The sequence below is a fragment of the Benincasa hispida genome, chromosome 9, assembly GCF_027475165.1.
Source record: "Benincasa hispida cultivar pf3 chromosome 9, pf3_genome.v1.1, whole genome shotgun sequence".
Classification (NCBI taxonomy): Eukaryota; Viridiplantae; Streptophyta; class Magnoliopsida; order Cucurbitales; family Cucurbitaceae; genus Benincasa; species Benincasa hispida.
The window spans coordinates 85,917,601-85,941,124 of record NC_143486.1 but is presented as its reverse complement, the minus strand read 5'-3'; the positions used below and the strand labels follow the sequence as shown (position 1 = coordinate 85,941,124).

General features: G+C 28.2%; 1 protein-coding gene and 1 long non-coding RNA gene across 3 annotated transcripts; one reads left to right on the top strand and one right to left on the bottom strand.

Moving 5' to 3' along the window:
* Positions 1-1,001: 1,001 nt before the first annotated feature.
* Positions 1,002-4,577, top strand: LOC120086385 (uncharacterized). The gene is made up of 2 exons (XR_005484193.2): positions 1,002-4,080; positions 4,187-4,577. It is a non-coding gene; the product is annotated as an uncharacterized LOC120086385 (long non-coding RNA).
* A 115-nt stretch (positions 4,578-4,692) lies between these two features.
* Positions 4,693-9,410, bottom strand: LOC120086384 (putative protein phosphatase 2C 59). 2 transcript variants are annotated; one of them, XM_039043004.2, is made up of 9 exons: positions 9,220-9,410; positions 8,692-8,942; positions 8,001-8,128; positions 7,726-7,824; positions 7,466-7,624; positions 6,557-6,643; positions 6,385-6,476; positions 5,490-5,564; positions 4,693-5,326 (listed from the first exon to the last, which is right to left on the bottom strand). In XM_039043004.2, exons 2-9 carry the CDS (start codon positions 8,772-8,774, stop codon positions 5,168-5,170), a joined length of 882 nt encoding a protein of 293 aa, XP_038898932.1. In that variant the 5' UTR covers positions 8,775-8,942; positions 9,220-9,410; the 3' UTR covers positions 4,693-5,167. The 2 variants fall into 2 exon arrangements, with proteins under 2 accessions (XP_038898932.1, XP_090173411.1); XM_090317285.1 differs by having other exon boundaries at positions 9,125-9,221.
* Positions 9,411-23,524: the final 14,114 nt, after the last annotated feature.

Below are 23,524 nucleotides of genomic sequence, written 5' to 3'. Positions count from 1 at the left end.
CTGGAGTATATTTCATATATTTGTTAGAATATTTTCAAATACTTAACAAAATGTTCTGAGGTATATTTTAAATGACCATGAATCCAAAAAAAAAAAAAAAAATACAAGAAACCAACGAAAACAGAAAATAAAAAATCATTACATGCATTTTCTCTCTCCAATTAAATTAAATAAAGGAAAAAAATTCAAATTTTTTCTTCTCCATTTGAAAACGTTAAAAAATCATATTAAATGCATTTTTTCTCTCCGTCGTAAATGCAGTTTCTCTTTCCATCATTAATTCAATGAGAAAAAACGAAAATAAAAAAAATAATTATTATACCAAAAAAAAATTATGCACGAATTTTTTTTTTTTTTTTTTAAAGTAAATCTGTCTACGAAAATTACAAAAGAAAAGAGATTTTTGAAAATGATGATCTAAAGATAATTATTTACCTCTATATGAAAAATTGTTAAATAACTAGTGTTCAATGGGCTGACCCAATTACAATCCAGACTCGGCCCAAATTTTGATCTAATGAACCAAACTCAAAGATTGGACCATAACCAAACTTAAGTATTAAAAGTTGGGTCGACCCAACCGAGTCTTTTTAGGATTAAGTCGGGACGGGTCGGGTCGATCCGATAACGAAAGTAAGGCCACCTACCAAATATGAACGAGATCTTTCAATATTTTCATTTCCACCCAAAAGTGGATTCCTTCTGTCCTTTTATACTTTTAAAATAAAATAATTACTATTATTATTATTATTATATATTTATTGTATTTATTTATATTGTTGAAAGACAATGACCAGCTCATCCCAATCGGTTGTCAGACGACTTCAGATTTTATCCAATTAAACAATATGCCTTGGCCAGCACGTTGAAGAAAATTAAATTAATAAATCCCCTATCTACCCACTAAAATGAAGTTTATTACATCATTTTTTTAATTTAAATATTAAATAATTATCAACTTTTGCAGCTTTAAAAGCCTAAGAGCTTCTTCCATTGGCCTCAGGCCCTCAACCCATCAACCATCTTACCTCTCTCTCTATTTTCTGAGGAGATGTTTTTTTTCCCTCTTTCTTCCCCTACTTCTTATTCTTTTTTTTTTTTAATTCTTTATATAAATTTTGAAAATTTGAAAATAAACTATTTATACAGAATTTTAGTATTCTTTTATAGAAGTTGATAGAAGTCCATCATTAATAGATGTTGATAAAAACTCATTAATATATTCGTATTTTTTTACTATTTATAGATAGTTTGACTTTTTTTAATATGTGACATTTTTCCTTTTGAAAATATTACTGAACAAGAAGTGGAGGACGGTGATGAAAAAAATGCTTTCGGTTCGCTCGTCGTGCGTAAGGGCAAATCTGCCTTGTCGAGACATTGCATTTTTCTCCTTCTGAGTTCTCCTTTCTTTCTAATTTTTTAGATTCATTTGATAATCATTTCGACTTTATGTTAATGGTTTTGCTTTTAGTGTTAAGGTTTTGAAATTTTTGCTTTTTTTTTTTCTCTAAATTTTATATCATGATTTTTAAAAACACTTGAATTTTTAATCAAATTCTAAAAAAATGAATTTAACAATGAATCTGTGAAAGTAATGATTATAAGATTTTAATCTTCAAAAACAAAAAACCAAATGGTTATTTAAAAAAGTATGGTTTAAATTTCACTAACATCGCTACTAAAATTAATTCTAAAGTCCACTTCATTCATGAAAAATTAAAGTTAAAAGTGTAAATTATAAAACCTAGCACGAAATGATAAAATTACAATATTTTGAAACTTAAAGATTAAAATGCAAAATCAAAACTTAAGAACTAAATAAAAAGTAGATTAAAAACCTAGAGGCTAAAATGTATCTTTCACGAAAAGGGAAAAGAAAAAAGAAAATCTCACATGAGCTTACTTTTTACAAATACAGATTTGAAAATGATTTGAAATCAAAAAGAAAAATCTAAAAATTATTTATATCTTTACCATCCATTTAGACTGCAGACATTGTTTCACGCATATACATATTAAATATATTAGATTTGAATGATTGGATTTTAAATATCTTTGATAATTGAGGTTAGTGTTAGGATATGCATGATAATTAATGTCGTTAAATATATGTGTTTAATTTACCAATTTTGTATATAGAAAGTAAAATTAAATAATTCCTTAACAAACCTCATTTTGATTTCATCATTGGTAGAGATGGAGCACAGACAAATGAAGGAAGGAACCATGGAAAGAAGGGGCACCACAATCAAGAAATTCATTCTTGTTACGCTAAATAGAGATAATTATTGTGGTCATTAAATAAATTCAGCATTATTTAATTAATAAAAATAAAAATATATGAATACTTTTATTTTAAATCTTTATTAAACGTAATTAATTAATTTAAAATAATTACTAAAAAAAAATTCAATTATTATAAATTAATTCGAATATTGATAATCATCCTAATAATAATTTATATTAAATAGTTAAGATAACATAAGTATTAATGGTAAAGATATTAGTATAAGTTTATTGAATCTAATTAATATATTTATATATAATAATCAATTAAAATTAATAATAATGTGTAATTGATATTGATTCATTAATTAGTTAAGTTATATTTTTACTAGTCATTTGCCAGACATAAAAGTCTCACATTCGTAGGATATTAAAAAATTCAATAATATATTAGATTTTAAAAACTGAATTTATGTGAAACACACAATAATATTAAATATCTATCTGAAATATCGTAGAAAAATCTTTGGAACAATCAATTTAACAATTTCTAAAATAAATTGATTTATGATCCCTTCTCAACCTTCTTTTCGAAAATACTTTTTTTCCCTTGCAAACCTCTCCTTCTAGAGAATATTTTATCTCAAACTAATGTCTTTCTCTTTTGCTAATATCTATATATTAAAATGTTTTTGGACGATATAATTGATAATAAAATTAATTGATATATTTGATAAGTTTGCATAAAACATAAAATTGTGTATCTATTACGTTCAATATGGAGATTTGCATTCATAATAAAATCTATAACTTAGCTTGAATGTAAAAACAACTTAACTATTGAGTTAGATAAATTTTATTAACTTTTTATTTACATCAATATCCATGTTTTATTTATATATCTATCTATTTATGGATATATTCGTAGAATTAAAATTTTGAAATCGAAATCGGAATTTTGTATATTTTGTAAAAGCACTTTCAAACAAAATGCTTTTGTTTTTAACCATCTCCCCGTATTGTACATCTGATTCCTTCTCGCTTCCTTGTCAAAAGTACTTTTCTTTTCTTACTTATCATCCATTTATAAACAATTTCCTTCTTCTCACTAATCTCTTTGGTGGACAAAACTTTTTTTTTTCTTTTTTCTCTAAAATGAATTTCTATAAACCCACTCAACATCATCTCATTTCTATCAACTCATTGAATATCATCTCAATTCTCAGGTGTAAGTTTATAAATTATGAATGAAGAGTTTTATTTCCATTTAAATTCCAAACCAAAATGGATGTCTTTTTTTCTTTTTTTCTTTTTTTAATTTTATTTTTCAATCACCATTTTCACTAAGTTTTTTATCAACCAATTTAAAAATTCACCAATGAAGATCCAATTGAAAATGTTCACAAAACATGAACTAAATTGGACAGAAAAAAAAAAAAAAAAAACCCTCAAATGTAACGATCATAACAATTTTGTCACAGCATATATGAAAATTTTAAGTCTTTTTGGTCCCTCAGTTTCTAAGAATGTGTCCATTTGATTTCTAATATTTTAAAATGACTATTTTAGTCCTCGATTATTCAATAATAAGTTAAAAAATCTATCTACTAATATAACTATCAAAAACTGTCTAAATGGATGATGTGACTAGATGAGTTAGGAAAGAAATTTTTTTAGTTTTTATGATCCCCATCTTCTATTTTGTTCTCTCTCCACCCTCTCCATCTTATTCTTATTACTTCTCTTCTCTTTGCCAAAAATTGGTTGGAATCTGCCCGCCGGTTCCTCGAACAGTGCATTGACGCCGGCAACGTTGATTAAAAGGGAACTGAAAGTTACATTCTTGGCATGGTAATAGGATTAAAAGGGAATTGAAAATTTCCCCGCTTTTCTGTTTTGAGTCTTTGAATGGTTCTTTTTTTTCCTTCCCCTTTTTATGTTTTATTTTACTGTCTAGAACTTCAATGGCAAAGGCGGCGATTGGCTCCCATGCGTCAAGAAGCAAAGGCGGTGATTGGCTCCCACGCGCCAAGAAGCAAAGGCGGCAAAACACTATACTCACTCGCTGTCAGACAGTTCAACAGCAGCGGTGGCTCAAAGAACGATAAGGATTTAAACGGTGTGGTCCTTTCTGCTAGCGCTGCCTTGTTAGGCCATATCGACCCTTTAAGGGAGCTTGCAAGGTGCCTATGGGGTTTGTCACAACATTATGGAGAGGGCCATCCAGTTTTAGTCCAAGTCCAAGTCGACGCAAGGGAACTCGGCATCCTTTAACCCTATTCTTAAAAATTCGAAACTAAAATGTTCAATCTATAACAATATGGACCATATGCACATATTCTTAAAAACTTGAAGTCCAATTATATTCTTCTAGGTGACCAACCAAAGTTGTAAAGAAAAACATAACAATAATAACAGCAACCATACTAATAAAGATAATAACTTGTACAAAGCAAACTCAACTCAACGAGTAAAGATATCAGTACCTTCCTTAAAATTCGTGGGATAAAATTCCCTCAACCAGAAGAAGTTGATACACTGTATTCCCAGGTTATACTATTAGAAGGGGAAAAAAAGGAAAAAAATCACACCTAACCAAAAGGAGAAAAAGCCAATCACCTTAGGAAGGGTTGAAGACAACACAAACAATAACAATTCCATTAAAGACTCTTTACAAATTAAACCAATGCACATTTCTACAACCTCCAGGCAGGAAGCTAAAGACTATGTAGGCAGCAACTCAGACACCGTATTGCACAAAAAACCAACCTGACAACTTCTCGTTATGTCTACTATTTCTTTTTTTTTTTTATAAGTACAATCATCAATGTTACTGGAATTTCCTATGACTATGAACCACCGAATGTTACTGCAGTTCAGTCGAGACTTTTGGACGAGTCAGAACCAGAGGGCGAAAAGCTAGGAAAAACAGTTTGTCTTACCCAGATGTTCCACGAGAGGGACTTCCTTGATTTGCCAAGAAACGAACGACGACGCAAGTAATGTTATCTGCACTGCCTCTCTGATATGCTTCTTGCATCAACCTCTTCGCCGCCTCTTCGGGGTCCTGAATTGGTTTAGTCATAGCAACAGCTTCCTGAAGGAGGAATGAATAGAACATTTGGTCAACTTCACGGTTCAATATGAGGCTCCGACCATCCAGACCACAAGGAATCGTGGATGTTCTCTAACACTTGCAATTTGACGTAAAAAATGAGAGTTGTAAATTGACTCTGGATGAAATGAATGGACTAGCAAACCTCATTAGAGACGACATCCCACAGTCCATCACTGGCAAGTATAAGAAACTCGAGAGAGCTATCAATCTTTTCCTCCTGTAAGTCAATTCATGGAATATAAACAATTTAGACTCGGGACCCTAATGAATCAGAATATTAGATTTAGAGATACGACCACCTTCCCACAATAGAAGATTTATAAAATACCAATACAAGTTGCAAGTCGGAAAAAAGATTTGGAGTCCGAATCAACCAGGAACAACAATTGGACTCTTTCAAACAAGACCTCAGAAATTGCACAAGTTTTTATCATTTAAAAATTTGAGCCTCCCATCAGTGCCATATTTGTATGGAAGATTAATATTTAGTCTTCTTCTATATCTCAGCGTATCTGTTTTTCTCAAACTACAGAAATGGACGTGAAAGAAAATGTAATGTGAAAGGGGTCATAACTGAGCGAACTCTGCTCTAAATAAACTAAAGCAAATTTTAAGTACAACCCAAATGTTTTGTTTGGAATATTGTGTAGGATTGTTAATGTCCTCCGTTATATTTGTATATATATACCTGAAGAAAAAAGTTCCATCTAAAACAACAGAATAGAACTGCATTTTCATTAAACAAGATACAGTTCTCACGTAAGATGCGGATGTACCCCATGTCCATGCACCCCCCCATCCATGAACATGCACGTCGTACATGATGCATGTAATACAACTTAGTTTTGGTGTATATTCTCTGGGTCAATAAAAAACCAACTAATTCAAAATTGCAATGTCGGCACAGCTACTGCAGTAATTGCCCGATATCAATTTCTTTCTTTTCATCATATAATGTAATTAAGCAACAGTCACTTTATGAATAGTCAAACCAATTTACTCTACATATTGAGGAATTAGGACAACTTGAAATGTACCTGAATTTCAGGGTCAGCAACAACATATTGCTTTAACAACCTATCACCAAATGCACGTGAAACAGCAAGAACACCTCCAACTCTCCAAGTTCCTGTTTATTGAGCTTCTAATGATTATAATGTGATGAGTGTCGTTATTTAAAAGTTATGCTAGAGGATAAGATAACCTCACCAGCCCACATCACAAATCCTCCTGCATCCTCAATCCGTCGTCGCTCATCAGTTTGGTCAGGCTTATGATCTCGAGAGACAGCAATGGCTATACAAAATAAATGATATTAGGATCAAATAATTAAAACTGAGGGAAAAGATTAAAAGAGTTACAAGCATTTAATTGTTCGAGTTCAACAAAACCTAGACCGGGATTGAGATAAGAAGTGTCATATGATAGTACCATATATGTAAAATAGTCTACTTCAATTTCTATATACATGGAAAGTTAAAAAATTATCGTATACTAATCCAAAAATTGCAACAGAAAAGAAAAAGGGAGGAAGTTGCAGAAACACGTCAGCAATGTATTATCAACTGTATTATTGGTTAAGGTAATGAAGACGGCAGGAAGGGGACCTATCTTTGATATATTAAAAACAACAATTTGTTTTTATCAACTTTAAGAACACTCCCATGGAAGAGAAGAGTGTTTGCTTCCATTGCCAGAGAGTGAGGCAGGGAGAATGATCAAGGGACTTTCCTCCTTCAAAGTTCAAACATGTTCAATGTTCCCATTATTACTCGGAAAGAATAAGGATAGCCTCTAATCCGCATGTAAACGTATCATTGAAGCAATCAGATCTGGTATTGCATCTATACTAAAACTGCAACGCAATAATTCTTTTCTTTAACTTATAACACCTATGCCAAATTCATTCCAACGTTTTAAAGAATAAAAAATTGGATCACATTGCTTAAAAGAGAAAATTCCAATAACTGAACAGGTCTACCAAAATATGAATTAAAAAGGAACATTGAGTCATAAAATTTGCACCAACTAGTTTACAAACTATGATCAACCGAACTTTAAAAGAGGAGAGGGTCAGGAAACCCTCAGGAAAACATGGAAATGAATGGAAATTCTCACCAGTGCCACCCCGGCAAATAACTGCTCTAGAATCGCCCACATTTGCAACAAGTAAGCGGTCCCCAACTAGGATGGCAGTGGAAGCAGTTGATCCAGCATCTCTGTTTTGGTTATTTTCCGACTTCAGAAATTCTGTGTCTGTGTGGTTGTATGCATCAGCTGCGCAAGAAGTCATTTGATTAGAGATAAAACAAACATTTGATTAGGCAAGCAAATGAAAGAAGCTTAGGATTAAAGTAAGAGAAAAATAAGGCGCATACCTATAGCGGATTTGGTATCTGAAATGAACTTTGGATGGCTGATCAAATTACTAAAAAGATTGTGCTTAACATACTCCGCAGCTCGTGCTCCACCATGACCTGAGACCACAAAAGGGCAAAATTTAGAGTTTTTCCTTGAAATTACCAGATATAAGAGCAGCCTCAAGTGATAGATTTAATACACATCACGACATAGCTGTATATCACCAGAAACCACCGAAGCTGCAATACATATTAGATATAAACATTGATGAGCGAGCAGAAATTTGCCGTACCATCGAAAACACCAAATAGACCAACTATTTCTCCTTCCACACCATCAATTCGTGTCTCATAAAAATCTTCCATCGAAGATCTCTTCCCTGGAGAGCTAGCATATCCGTAGCTGAACTTTCCATTCTGACTGCATCAAGTAAAAAGATATTTTCAGTATACTTCTAACAGCTCATAATGAAAATTAATCAGAAAGAAGAAACAATCAAATTCTTAGATATGTAGAGAAAAGCAACAATCCAATAACGCCCTACAAGCAAAACCATCTATCAGCACAATCAACTTCGTTATGAACAATAAAACCATCAGAAAAAACTTCAACCTCCACCGTCCTGAAATTGAGATTTATTCCTTCAACCGGAGCCAGGGGTACTTCAAATCAACATTATCCTTGCCAGTCAATCGCATACTTGAATTGACGAAGGGACTACGCATAAGTTTCAGAGACGAAGATAATCATCAAGGAATCTCAAATTAAAGGCACTTTAAATAAACATCGATAAATTACAAACCCAATCGATCACACAATAAGGAATAATATTACTCAGAAAGCACGGCCAAACTTTAAAAAGATTCTGTTCTTTCAACATCGAAATTGAAACAAAACCACAAATCCACAGAATAATATATTAATCAATCTAACCATCTATGAATCCACCAGACAGATTTACGAACATGAAACAACGAATCTACCTTAATCCTCCGCCGCTTACAGGTGCCTCCTCGGCAGCATGAATCTGGCTCGAGCAAGATAAGACTGAATTCAGATAGCCCATATCGTGTAGGCTCTGAAAATGCCCAGCTCCAATCTCTTCGGTCAAAATGGAAGAAAGGAAAAAGAAAACTAACAAACAATATCTAGTAGCTATGGTTACAGAAGTGGAAGGAATAAGCCGTTCCTCGCATGCCCGTGGAGGTGCTCAACTGCCCAAGTTGACGGGAACCTGCAATTATATCCACAACCACAAATCTCCGATTTCAGACTATACAATAAAGAGAGAGAAGCCGCAAAAATGATGCAATAACACAGATCTTATTATTTCCAAGAACAAGCTACGCCAAGTGAAACCGAAAAAAATCGGCGAAAATTTCAGATAGCGATTATGATAATTGGAGCAATAATTACAACCATATGGCGAATGAATCAAAAAGTAAGACCAACAAAAGTGAAGATAAATAGAAGAAGTCTTCGAGAGATGAGATTCTAGAACGAGAGAGTACCTGGTGGAAGACGAAGAAGAAGAAGGAGAAGAAGAAGGAAGGAAGAATAGAAGGGGAAATGGAAATGAAAGGAAAAAGGAAAAGGAAAAGGGGGGGACAGCTTAAGGAGCGTTTAAAGGAGAAAACGACGAGTCGACAAGGAATGGGAAAAACAGGGGAGGATTCTGTTGCAATTTTTGGGTCTTTGGTTTGTTAGGCAACTAAGGGGAAATAATTAATTAAAATTAATTTATTATTTTTTTTTTTTGGAAAATAAATTTGAATATCAGGATAAATAAGAAAGGATATTTTTTAAAAGGAAAAAAATCGATTTTAAACCAATTTTGTGAGGTTGTATCAATTTTAAATTTAAATCTTCAATTCCAATCGATTTTAATTATAAATTTAAACTAATGTTGCAATTTTAATCTTAAATTTTTTTAAAAGTAGTTCAACATTAAGTTCTCACTCCACGTATATTAAAAAAAATTATCTTATGCATTTAATGAACTGAAATCAAATTAAAAAAAAAAAAAAGTAAAAACAACATTTAAACTACTTTTTTTAAAAAAAATAAATATTTATGAATTTTGAAAATATTATTTAGTTCAGTTGTTTAATTTGATAAATTTATGAAAAATTATACTTTTTTATTTGTTAAAATTAATAGGTAAATTAGTTAAAATTGAATCAATGATTAAAATTACAATAAACTAAGGTCAAATTTATAAAATTAAAAATTTAAAATCTAAATCGATATAATTTAGGATCAAAATTGATATTTTCTTGGTTGTTATTTATGTCAAAACGAATATAAGTGAATTTACTAATATTTTAGCGGTAAAAAACGTGTGGTTTGAATTTGAAAACAAAAAATGAAAAGAAGAGAAGAGAAGAGGAAAAAAAAATAGTACTAATAAAAATTTAATGAAAAAAATAATAAAAGGAGTTTTGTTCTTTGGTAGCACTGAAAAGGAGGGAAGGGGTCATAGATTTACGCGTCGCCGTAGGAAGAGGTGAGCTTACGGTAGGACTGAGTCAATGCCACCGTGAGAGATTTCGAAGAGCGGTTTGAATGGCCGGATTTCTCGGGCCCACACCACAGACGTGGCACACATGCAACAACGGTACACCACTCTTTTCGTGAGCCTCAACCACATCCCTACATTTTCCATTAACTTCAAATTTATTCTCTTTTTTATTTATTTTTTATTTTCTTTTTTCTTTTTTAAGTTTAAAGTTGTTTTTTTTTTTTTTTTTTTTTTTTTTTTTTTTTTGTGTTGCTTCCGTGCGGTCATGTGATATATGTATGGAATTTATCTTAACTTTTGGTTAAATTTCAACTCTAGACCATAAAGTTTATCTCCTTTTCAATTTTGTCTCTAATAACCTCTAAATTTACAATTTTATCTTAAATAAGTATTTTACTTATTTAACCTTATTAAAACAATTTACATACCTATTAAATAAATTGAAATTTTGTTATTTAATAGGTTAGTTAATCTTTAAACTTTTTTAATATGTTATAAATTAATTAAACACAAGATTAAAAATTTATAAATTCGTTACATAATTATAAATTTTTAGAAACTTAATAGTCATGTGATTTAAAGACAAAAGATTAAGATATTGTTTGGTAGTTATTTTGTTTTTTAAAAATTAAGTCTATGGATGCTATTTTCACCTCCAAATGCCTTCTATCTACTTTTCACCAATAGTTCAAAAAATCCAGCCAAATTTTGAAAATTAAAAAAATAGTTTTCCAAAAATTGGCTTTATTTTTTGAATTTGACTAAAAATTCAACCATTGTACTTAAGAAATATACAAATTATTATAAGAAATATGGATGAAATAGACTTGATTTCAAAAAAAAAAAAAATGAAATTATTAACAAACAAGCCTAAATAAACACAACCTTAAAATTTAGGGTAGAGAATGTATATGTAAGTCACGCTATGATACTGTTACATTTATATCTTTATTTATAAAATATGGAAATTTATAATATAAACTAGTCACAGAGACATAAGCTGCTAATCTATATTGCCAAGCTATTTTCCACTGGATAGCATCAATTTAATATGTATTTTAGAAATTGTCACGTCTTTTTCGTTTTATTTTTTGATATAACTAGTGAAATTTTATATTGTGTTTTATACATACCAATAATTCGGGTTTCATCTGAATTATTATATTTGTAAACTTTCAAATAGTTTTGTATTTAAAAATATTTGAGACGTTTGGGATAAGGGTTATCATCAAATTATAATAACCACCTAAAAATTATTTCAAAACGTCTAATTAGCTATGATCAACATTATTTCAAAATCCCAATTTGTTACAGTATTTACTATTCACTATAGCTTTTACTATTTTACATTCATCATTTTTTTATTATTTGCTACAATGTTTACTATTTTCTTCTCAAACTAAAATAGTTTACACCTCAGACACATATTATTATACTCAAACACAAACTATCATGACCTAATTAAATAATTTAGGACTATAATAATTAATTCATTGTCCCAAAAGTCCCCTTTATTTTTATATGCTAAAATGTATATCAATTTAGTTCAAATTATATTTATATATATATAAAGTACCCTCTACCTTTTCCTTTTATTCTTAAAATATATTATTCTTTCAAATTTTGTAATATTATTCTTGACTTTACATAAGCGTTTTATAATATTCTTAGTTTTTTTCTTTCTAAAAAGTGTTTCTTACAAATATTTTATTTGTTTTAAAAAATAACAATGACTTAGAGCGGTTTGGAGTGAAATAACAAAAGCTTTTGGTTTCACTTCCTGTTTTTGGTTGTTGGCATAAGCTCAATGAGAATAAGTAATTATTTAAGAGAAACGTGGTTCAATTGATTTCTATCACTCTATAAATAATTTTATGATTTGAATAGATGTCTTTTTATTACTTTTAACTCCGCGTATATTACAAGTTTACGTAATATTTTGTTAGGGGAAAAGTATAGAGTTAAACCATTTTTATAAAGTTCTAAATGATGACACTTTTAAAGGTGTGTTGTTTTATTATATTAGTTAGTAAAAATTCTCATTTCCACTCAAAATGCTTTCTAATTTTATAAATTATTAATACTTATTTAAATATTAAATTATTTACAAGTTTAGTCTAATTAGTTTAAAATATTGAACAAATCTTTTACTTCGATTTGAGTCTATTTAACTCATAAATTTTAGAAGTATTTAATAGATTATGAATTTTCAATTTCATGTCTATTTGATCTTTGTTATATTTTTTTAAAAAATTAAAAATTTATTTATTTATTAGATATAAAATTAAATTTATGTCTGAACCTAGTAGATCAAATAAACCAATGACCTATTAGAAACCAAATTCAAAAACTCAAGAATCTATTCTATGCAAGTTTGAATATTTAAGATCCTACTACGTCGTTTTTAAAACTGGAAAAGCCTAATTAAATTATTAAAATGCCACGTGGGCTAAATCATTACAATTATCTAAATTAATCTGATTATATAACCCATCAAGGAATGGGGGCAACCAAGTAATTCTACAATCAACATTTCTTGCTAATTTTGCTAGGTTATCAGCCACAGTATTACACAATCGTGAGCACAAGACAAACAAATGGTATTCAAATTGTTCCATCATATCTTTAATATCTTCAATCTAGCAAAAATCTTCTTTCACTATGGAAGACTTTCCATATAGGAGATTTATTGCTTGAAGAATATCAAATTCTACAATCAAATTAGAGATTGGGAACGACAAGGCAAAATAGATTCCTCCACGAATTGCAAAAATCTCTTAAAGGAGAGCTTCAAGTGCAATATTGATAGCGTAAGATTCTGCTGCAATTAAAAAGTCATTTGAATCTCTCAGAATTGCACTGAGACCGATAGTATAAGAACTATTTGATCAAGATGCATCGGTGTTTAATTTGACAGAGAGTCGAAGGGGACAAGACCACCATTTCTTATGATAGGAAGATGGAAGCACTTGAAAGGGAGAAAATATCGATCTAGCATCTTGTTTTGATTGAAATTCCTCAAAATAATTCAAAATCTACCTACTCCTCAAAGTATGATTCGGAATTGGCTTGCCAACTCTAAAATTATTTATATCATTCCATATTGTTCAACAAGATATAACAATTATACACATTTCTTCACCTAAACATTTTGAGTTTAAAGCATCCAATCTATCTATTAAACTTCTATTAAAATTTTCCATAGTCAATAAATTTTTAAAAGTTAAGGACCAGATTTATCTAGCTCTGAAGTAACTAAAAGGAACATGGTTTAAGGACTCCAAATCTAATCACAATTAATAAAATATCTTAGAGACTAAACTTATAATTTAATCTCTTATCGATTATAATGATGGATTTTCTCCCCATCAAATTTGCACTTCTCTTATTGATTTTAATGGTTTAAATGATGGACAGAAATCTGACTAAGTCGGTAATTAAGTCTAAAAAGGATAAGTAAATGAAGTTAGTTATCAAAATTAATCAGCTCTTAGACCTTTCATTAATTGTGATTAGATTGCTTAATCGAATTACACGTGATTACTTAGAAGCAAGCATGAAACCATTAGAACAGCATTAGAATGCTTACACCTCAAGCACACGTCTCCAAAGTTAGAGTTAATTGCACATTTCTTAGGTAGCTTTATCATATTCAACAAGTTACCCTTTTTACTAACAGTTGATTTACAAAATGTGAAAAATACCTATATAAACTAATTATCCTTTTCGTCGTTAACTTTCATAAACGTAAGAATTTAATCCATAAACCTTAGTGGTAAGAATTTAGTCGTTTTACTTTTAAATTTGTAATAAACAAAAATTTAGTCCCTTACTTCATGACGTATAATGATTTAGTTCTTATTGTGAAAAATGTTATTAAGATTTAAAGAAATTTGTTACACATATCGCAGATCGATAAAACTAATAGAGAATTATACTTCTTAGATTAAAATATCATTCTGGTCTTCATACTTTGAAGTTTATTTAATTTTAGTCTTTATAATTTTAATTGTTCCATTTTAGCCTCTGTACTTTTAATAAATCTTGAATTTAGTATCTCGAAGTTAATTTTTACGAAAATTGTTTATATAATAATAATAATTTTTATTCAGGAAATATAATATGTGAATATGTTTCTAAAATTTATAGTAAAATTATGATAGATAACAAAGGGAAAAAAAAAAGCAATAAACTAGCATAACGAACTAAATTTAAGATTTTTTTTAAGTACAATGACTAAAATTAGACAATTGAAAATATACATACTAAAATTGAACAACTTTCAACATATAGGATTAAAATAATATTTTAATATATTTTTTTTATATAAATTATAAAAACAAAGTCAATGCCTAATAAAACTTGACACTTGATTTTGAGGAAATATTTTCATGCTAGAGTTTAAATTGTCACGAATTTTAAACTGTAGTGAATAAATTACTATTTATCAAAATTCATAGATTAAATTACTACAAAATTAAAAGTGGATAAACTAAATTATTACAAATGGTTATTCTACTAAAATTTAGGGGATGAAAACTATTTTCTAACGTCTTAAAGTTTATTATTATTCTAAATTTCTTAATATAAAAAGATAGCGTTGATGTACACGTGTGCTTTACCTAGTGGACAACCCATAGAAAAGTCTATGCCCATCGAATCGCTTCTTTGCCTTGATTTTTTTTCCATGCCCTCAAAGAGAGGAGTCTTTCTTAGCCTCAATCAATATTTTCTCGTTTTCTCACTTTCACTTCAATTTAAAAAGTTCTATTTTATTTTATTTATTTATTGAAAGACCAACGGAATAAGTTTGACTTTGAAAACTTTTGTATGTATGTGTCGAAATTCCATTACAAAGTCGAGGTAGATACCAATCGAAAATACCCTCTCTTCCTCAAACTTTGGAGGAAAATTATATTGTCGTGTTTCTATAATTTGTGATCAATTTTAATATCTCTATATATATTGGTTGTGTTCCCCTTACATGATGAATGGATAAAACAAACTAAAAAATTGTGTAATTTGAAAAATTATTAAAATGCTCGATAGTGCTCCTTAAATAGGTATAATTATAAATTAACCATAAACTAATTTTAGAATCGAAAAATATTTTCTTTTTCAAATATTAAATTTAAAACTCTACAATAGTAGATGACAAAGTTAGTCTACTTTATGTTTCATCTTTGACAATTTGAATTTTCTATATTCTTTATCTCTCCATCTAGGAATCGACTTCTTTTCATCTTTGTTGACTATCATAACAGTATCATGTCTTCATCTCAATTGCATTCTTCATCATACAGTCGTAACAACCTCATTTCATTGTCTTTTTTTTTTTCATAAAAAGTGTATATAAGAAAATTAAACAGAGCTGCTGCGCGAAAGGTTGCTTCTGAGAAGTTTAAGCTGTACACCTAATTTTCCTGGGATTGTAGTTCAATCGGTCAAAGCATTGTCCTATCAGTAATTAACTATTCTTAACAATAGGGTCCGGAGACTTATTGGTTCATGCTATTACTTCTCCAAAATCAAGAAGAAACCATATTATTAGGATCTCCTAATTGGACTTTGGTTCAATTATTCATTTGCAATGATTAAAAAAAAAAAAAAAAACTTTGGTTCAATTTCTGATTGAGCTCGAAATCAACATAATTGATTCGAGTGGAGAAATAGATGGGGACAATTTGTCTCAACTTAGGAGATATATATAAAATAATGAATATACTTGTGGGTTATTTTACTTTGTTCCCTTTACATAAAAGACAGTGGTGTATTTTATCAAATTAATAACAATATAAATTATATTTATAATAATTTATAAAGCCCATTGATATAAACATTGTTTGGGGTTCTTGTATGGATGACTTCTTTTTAGAGGTTCAAATTTAAAAGAAAATATGGCTTTCTACTCATGTCAGCATCCTGTAAAAAGAATAAATCGACTCTATAACCTATCTAATCTGAGTGCGCGATTCATAAGTTTTCTTGATCTAGATATTAGATACTAGAAACTCGATACTCGATACCAGATACTTGATACTTAATATTCTATGAGTCCAAAATATAATAATACATTTAGAATAATAATACATTTAGAATTAAAGTGATAGTTTTACCTATATGATGATATAAATATAAGGCCACTTTAGAAAAAGTACTAATTTTTCATTGGACTTCTTATTTTAAGTCATATACGTCATTTTTCTAACATAATTTAAATAACATGAAATTTATTCTATTTATCTGGAAGATTTTCCATTATAAGTATTATTAAATAAAATATAAAAAGCTCAATTGGTTGGCGTTAAGCATATTATGTCCGCATGCTCCACTTGATCCAGTCAAAACCGCTGATTGTTTTACCAACTACGCAATCGCATTTAATATTTATTTTACACTTTTCTTTGCAATAAATGCAAAACCAAGACTTATTATCATTATTATTATTTTATTAATTCTTCCACACGAACTGAAACTCCTCATTTTCCTCTCTACAATTTGCAGCCAAATGGCACAAAAAGATTTTCCTCCATTTCCCTATAAAATTAAGTAATTTTGTCATGGGGTCCATAGTTTTGATATATTATTTTCGGCCACGCTGTTTCTTTGGGGCACGTTGGTAAATTGATAAAAATATCATAAGTCCTCCGCCCACGGAAACGGGGCGTTCAAGTCAACGTGTCAACCAACCAGGAAAGGATCTCATAATTTCGAAATACCCGAACCGACCCACGTGCCACGTGGCTACTCCTACTGATCGACCGACTTACGTATGGGAAGGGAAGCTTGATGGACCTCTGGCACCGGTACACCTAAGTATATTAAATTTTATGTTAAATTATAAAAAATATCCCTCAACTTTAAGAAAAATGCTTCTAAAATTTTAAAAGATGCGGGTAACATTAATATGGTGATCAATTTATTTTTTTAAAAAATAAATTAAAAAAGAATTAATTTTAAAACAAATTATATAGATATACTTACTTTTAAATATAGACATTCTCATATTTCTCTTAATTTTTCAATTCTTAGCTTATATCAATGTTCCCAACAACTAAAATAAAAACCAAAATTTAATATAAAATCCCACATAATCTTACAAAATTTCACAAAATTCCAAAATCAAAATTTCCTCTTAAAATACCAAAAATGATAAATAGTCAAATAAAATAACTATTTGACTATTAACACACACAACTACTATTGTACAATTTTGTTAAATATGCAAGACTTAAAATTATTTGGTCCTTTATTTATTATATTTATTCTTATTATAGTTCATATAGTGTAATGAATGTGTGCAATTTTATTTATTTATTTTAGATAAACAAGTGTCAAATAGTTAATAATAATGGGAGTAAGAGTGTAATGAAAAGGGAGGAGAGAAAAAGATGAAAAATAGAGAGGTAAAACGGTATTGATAACTTTTGTTCATATAACATGAAGGATATTTTTAATTTTTTTAATTAAAGTTTAAGGGTATTTTAAAAAAAATTTTAAAGCTCGTGAGTATTTTTTTAAAAAAAATTTAACGATTTCCATCCAAAACTAGCGGTAATGGTATTTTTTAACTCATTTTGGAAGTTTCGAGGTATTTTTGAAACGTTTGAAACTTCAAAAAAAATTTTGAGATAAAATGAAAAGTTCAGGGGCATTTTTTATAATTTAGCCTAAATTCTAAAAACAATTGTAAATATAGCGATCACATCAAAATATTAGTACACAATGCAAAAGAATTTGCAAATACAACAAACTTTAGATCTAGATTTTAGAATCTATTAGTGATAAGCGCTATATCATTAATAATGTTGGAATGTCTTGAATTTGTTTGTTTGGCGCTTCGAACAACCAAGTACGCCCCCAAAACCTATTCAGAATTCGTATTGAGCATATTTATTTATTTGTAGTTATTTACGATTATGACTCTAGGGTTTAGAGTAGTGTGCTATATAAACTCTCTACGCTGTTTGATGTGATTTTCTAAAAATATTTTCCCTAATAATACTGTTCTTTCTCTGTCCGTGGACGTAGCTAATATACTGTTAGTGAACCATGTATATCTATGTGTTGATCTTCTTTATCTCTACGTTCCTTTTTGTATTCTTTAATTGTCAATTTCGTAACAAATAGATTTTGTTATATTTATAATCCTTTAAAAAATATTGTTATATATTTAATTATCAGTTCTAAAAGTGCTATACATTACCATTATTCTAAATTTTAGGTTAAATTACAAAGTATGTTCTTAAATTTTAAAGTTTGTGTCTATTTAGTCTTAAATTTGTAACAATATTTAATAGATATATAAACTTTCAATTTCTTGAAGATTCAATTATGTATCTAATAAATCTTTGATTAGTTAAAAAAAATTAAAATTTTAATTTAGACTCCCGACTTATGTCTATCAGACTTGTGGGTTTTAAAAAATTTAAAAGCTGTAATTATGAAAGTTGGAAACTAAAGAGACCCATTCTTGAAATTGAAGAATTGATTTTGTAATTAAATTTAAATTTTAGCTTACAGACAAATTTACTATTTGAAAAAACTAAATTCAATTTTTTTTAATAATATCACGAGCATAGCTTACGAATTAATATCTTGTCCATAAACATCGAAAGTTCAATTTTCTATATTATACTTGTTGTACTAAAAGTAAGTATTCAATTAATATTTCAATGTTTTTCAATTTAAATATTTATAGGGGTGATAGATTCGAATATTATCGTACATTTTGATTGAGAATATGTGTTTTGAATTTTGGATTGGTTTAGTTTTTTTTAAGTTGGTGAAAAGCATCAACTTGTTCATTTGAGATTGTTGGTTTAATTTTTCACTCTCATTTTTATTCAAAGAATATGTGAGGTTACAGGTTTTGTTCATTTATCTTGTAGGTAAAATATATAATACCTTAACAAGTTAATTTAACTCAAGTTTTATATGAAATAAAACCCTATTTTTTTCTCAGTTTAAAATTATTTAATTTTAATTTATGAAATCTTAACATCTGCATTTTATTTTCAAATTTTGAAGAGATAATCGTGGTTACTAGTTATATATTTAGCTGATGATATAATATATCTCTCATTTATTTGTATATATTGAATATATTTCTGATTAGGCCCAAGTAGGAACATGCCAACGTACTATAGTATGCACGAAATACTTTTTTCTTTGTCAAATTAAAATATTTATTTAAAAAAGAAAATAAGTGTTATGAATTCTATACGAGAAAGAAGTCAAAATAAAGCAAGACTTTTACCTATATATTTCTTAGTTCAAGTATCATGCCTGAGATAATAGTTGGTTTGGATTGGCTTCAGAAAAAAAAAAGTTTTTAATTAAATTTATATTCTTATTTAAATATTTTTAATAAAAATAGATTAAAATATATTTAAAAAACTATTTTGAGTGGTTGCCAAACATTTCAATTTATTTCAAAATGACTTATTTTTCAGTTAAACACTTGAAGATGTAATCCAAATACATTCATAATCATTCAACTTTAATAAATGAATGAGATTGGAAATCCTTACATTTTTTTCAAACAAGACTAGGAATCCATACTTTTTTTTAAAAAAAAAAATTAAAAACAAACAAACGCTTAATTTTTAAAAAAGTGCAAAGAAATATTATGAATTAACCAAGTGTGGTGAAGGTTTATGGAAAAAGTTGGAGTTGTGTGGTTTGGGAGTTATTAACTTTTAGCAGACATGTCCATATTTTTTTCGATATTAAGGGATTCTAACATTTGATACATTGTATATAAATTTTGAAATATAACAGAGAAACAATGAAATGTTAGTAGTGTAAGTAATGAAAAGACTATAATGATACATTTGTTAAGACTAACATCTTACGTCAACATTTTAAACTTTAATTTTAAGGAAAGAGTTAGAATATGAATGCTACGATAAGTCAATTTTATGGATATATATTGATAAAACATTAGTATTGACAAACATTTAAAAAATGATCGAATTTATTTAAATCAATAAATAAATTTTATATTTTCATAATTTCATTTATGATAGCTAATGGATGATATTTGTATGTTTTCGTAATATTTGAATAAAATATCAAAAACATCAATTAATCTCTAACATTAATATGGAATAGTTCAATTCGTAATTATATTCATAGATATATATGGATATTTCGACATAATTTTACTGTACTATAAGAAAACAAAATTTAAAATTGACAGTTATTAACACTAAATCAAAACGAAACCAAACAAACTATAAATACAATTTGATAACAAGGGGAAAACACAGTTTTTTTATGTCCAAGTTTCTTTGGTTTATTTTGTAACCATTTCGGTTCCGTCTAGTAATTATTATTTGTTTTTTCCGAAAATTAGGCCTATAAATACTATTTTCATTTTCAAATTGATTCTTTTGTTATCTAAATTTTATCCATGGTTCAAAAAACCAAGTAAAATTTTGAGAACTAAAAAAAATAAATTTCAAAAAGTTGTTTTTATCTTTAGAATTTGACTAATGACTCAACTATTGTATTTAAGAAAGATTAGAGTTCTCCTTTCTCTTCTCCACTCATCTACAGAGGGGTTTAGTATCCATCTCCAGAGATATTTCCAGATCGCGAGACATCATGTTCTCTGTGACATTGGAATCAATTTCTGCCATTTTCTGGAAAGTGAACTTCGCCGTTCCCCCTTCTCACAATGTTCCCGAACTTGCTAAGGAATCAAAGTGTAAATGGCATTTCGAAGTGCTTCACGTTTGGGGTCGACGTGAGGAACTTCCACCGGTTTTGGAGCCAACGGGTTAAGGAAATGTAGATGAAATAGACTTAATTTTTAAAAAACCAAAATAGTTACCAAACGAGGCTTTCATTTTTTGTTTCTTGTTTTTGAAAATGAAATCTATTTCCTCTCAATTTCTTAAGTACTATTGTTGAATTCTTAGCTAAATTCTAAAAATAAACACACAAATATTTAAAAACTACTTTTTTTTAATTTTCAAAATTTGGCTTGATTTTTTAATCTCATGGTAAAAAGTAGAAAACAAATAAATAAATTTGAATATAGAAATAATGTCTATATGCTTAATTTTAAAAAAAAAAAAAAAAAAAAAAATCCAAAATGGTTTTCAAGTTTAGTATTTATTTGGTACTCAAAATTTAATAATTTACACTTTTACCTATGAGCAACCCACTTTGATCTTTAACACTAACTTTCTAGTTAACTAAATACAAATATTTATTAGTGTAAAAAACTTAGACCTCAGATATTTACAATTTATTTGTATGTGGGATCAAGACCTAAGTTGTAAATAGCTACTGATATTGGTGGAAAAACAAAATTCAATTTTTTTTTTTTTTTTTTTTTTTTTTTTTTTTTTTTTTTTTAAAAAAAAATGAAATATTCAAGATATTAGTATAATATAACTCCTATTTTAAGGCCTTTTATGTCGAAATCCCACATTTATTTTGAAAAATATCTCTAGTTTTAATTTTCTCCTTAAATTTTAAAAAATGTCTTAAATTTCAAAATTTTCACTTAAAGCTTGATTTTCTTTCCCTAAATATATACTTTTGATCTTTAATGTTCATATTTATTTTCATATTAATTAGTTATGACTTTCCATCACAATTAAAATTTAACTAAATTTGATTCAATGCTATTGGCATAACCTTTGTACAATTGAAAAGTTCAATCTCCCACTTTGTATTAAAAAAACTAACTATAGAGTTTCACTTCATAATATTTTTATTTAATTAATTGGAAGTTAGTGTTAAAGATCAAAATGGATTGCTCATAGGTAAAAGTGTAGAATAGTAAAATTTGAGCACCAAATAAATATCAAACTCGAAAACCATTTTGGATTTTTTTTTTTGAAAATTCATATAAACATTATTTTCATCTTCAAATTTATTCATCCGTTATCTACGTGTTATCAAAGGATCAAAAAATCAAGTCAAAATTTAAAAATTAAAAAAAAAAAGTAGTTTTTAAAAACTTGTATATTTATTTTTGGAATTTAGTTAATAATTCAACAATTGTACTTAAGAAATATGCAAATTGTTGTAAAAAATAGAGAGGAAATAGATTTCGTTTTCAAAAAACAAAAACAAAAAAACAAAAGGATCATATGGTAGACATTTTGTTTTTTGTTTTTGTTTTTTAAAATTAAACATATTTCATCCACATTTTTTTACAGATGAATCTTTCTTAGATACAATTGTTGAGTTCTTAGCCAAATTCTAAAAACAAAAACAACTTTTTGAAATCTACCTTTTTTAGTTCTCAAAATTTGACTTAGTTTTTTAAATCATTGATGAAATTTAGATAACAAATAAATAAATTTAAAAGTGAAGGTCGTGTTTATAGACTTATTTTTTTGAAAAAAAAAAAAAAGATAATTACCTGACGAAACCGAAATGGTTACAAGATAAACCAAAGAAACTTGGACATAAAAAATCGTGTTTTCCCCTTGTTATCAAATTGTATTTGTAGATTGTTTGGATTCGTTTTGATTTAGTATTAATAACTGTCAATTTTAAATTTTGTTTTTTTTATACTACAGTAAAATTATGTCGAAATGTCCATATATCTATTAATATATTTACGAATTGAACCATTCAATATTAATGTCAGAGACTAATCGATTTTTTTTATATTTTATTCAAATATTACGAATGCATACAAATATCATCCATTAGCTATCATAAGTGAAATTATGAAAATATAAAACTTATTTATTGATTTAAATAAATTCGATCATTTTTTATTTACTTAAATGTTTGTTCGACCAATGTTTTATCAATATATCAATAAATTTGAGTTATCAAAATTTAACGCAACATTTATTTAAAAGATTTATTTTTACCACTGAATTGTTTCAAGGAAGTTTATGAAGGAAAAGGTTTGCTTTCAAGATATTATTCCATATAAAAAAAAAACAAATAGAATATTTGAATGAAAAATAATTGCTAAATAAATTGTACAAAGTGTTTCACAACTTAATTAGTCATTTGTTCATTTCCGAAGTGAGGAGGAAGACAAATTTTCAAAGGAAGTGAAATTATTCAACAAAATAAGAAGCAAAATACGTACCTCAAATAAACATTGTTTTAAGGCCGTGACAAATTTTTCTTGAGACAATATCAATCAGAGAGCAAAATGGATTTTGATCGATTGATGATAACAATTTTATCATTATAGGTTTACTTTTAATATAAAAGAATTTTTTAGAGAATAGAAGTATATAGTGAGAGAGGTTAGAACTTCAAGTGAATAGCATATAGAAATTGATTTGATTCTTTTAATCATA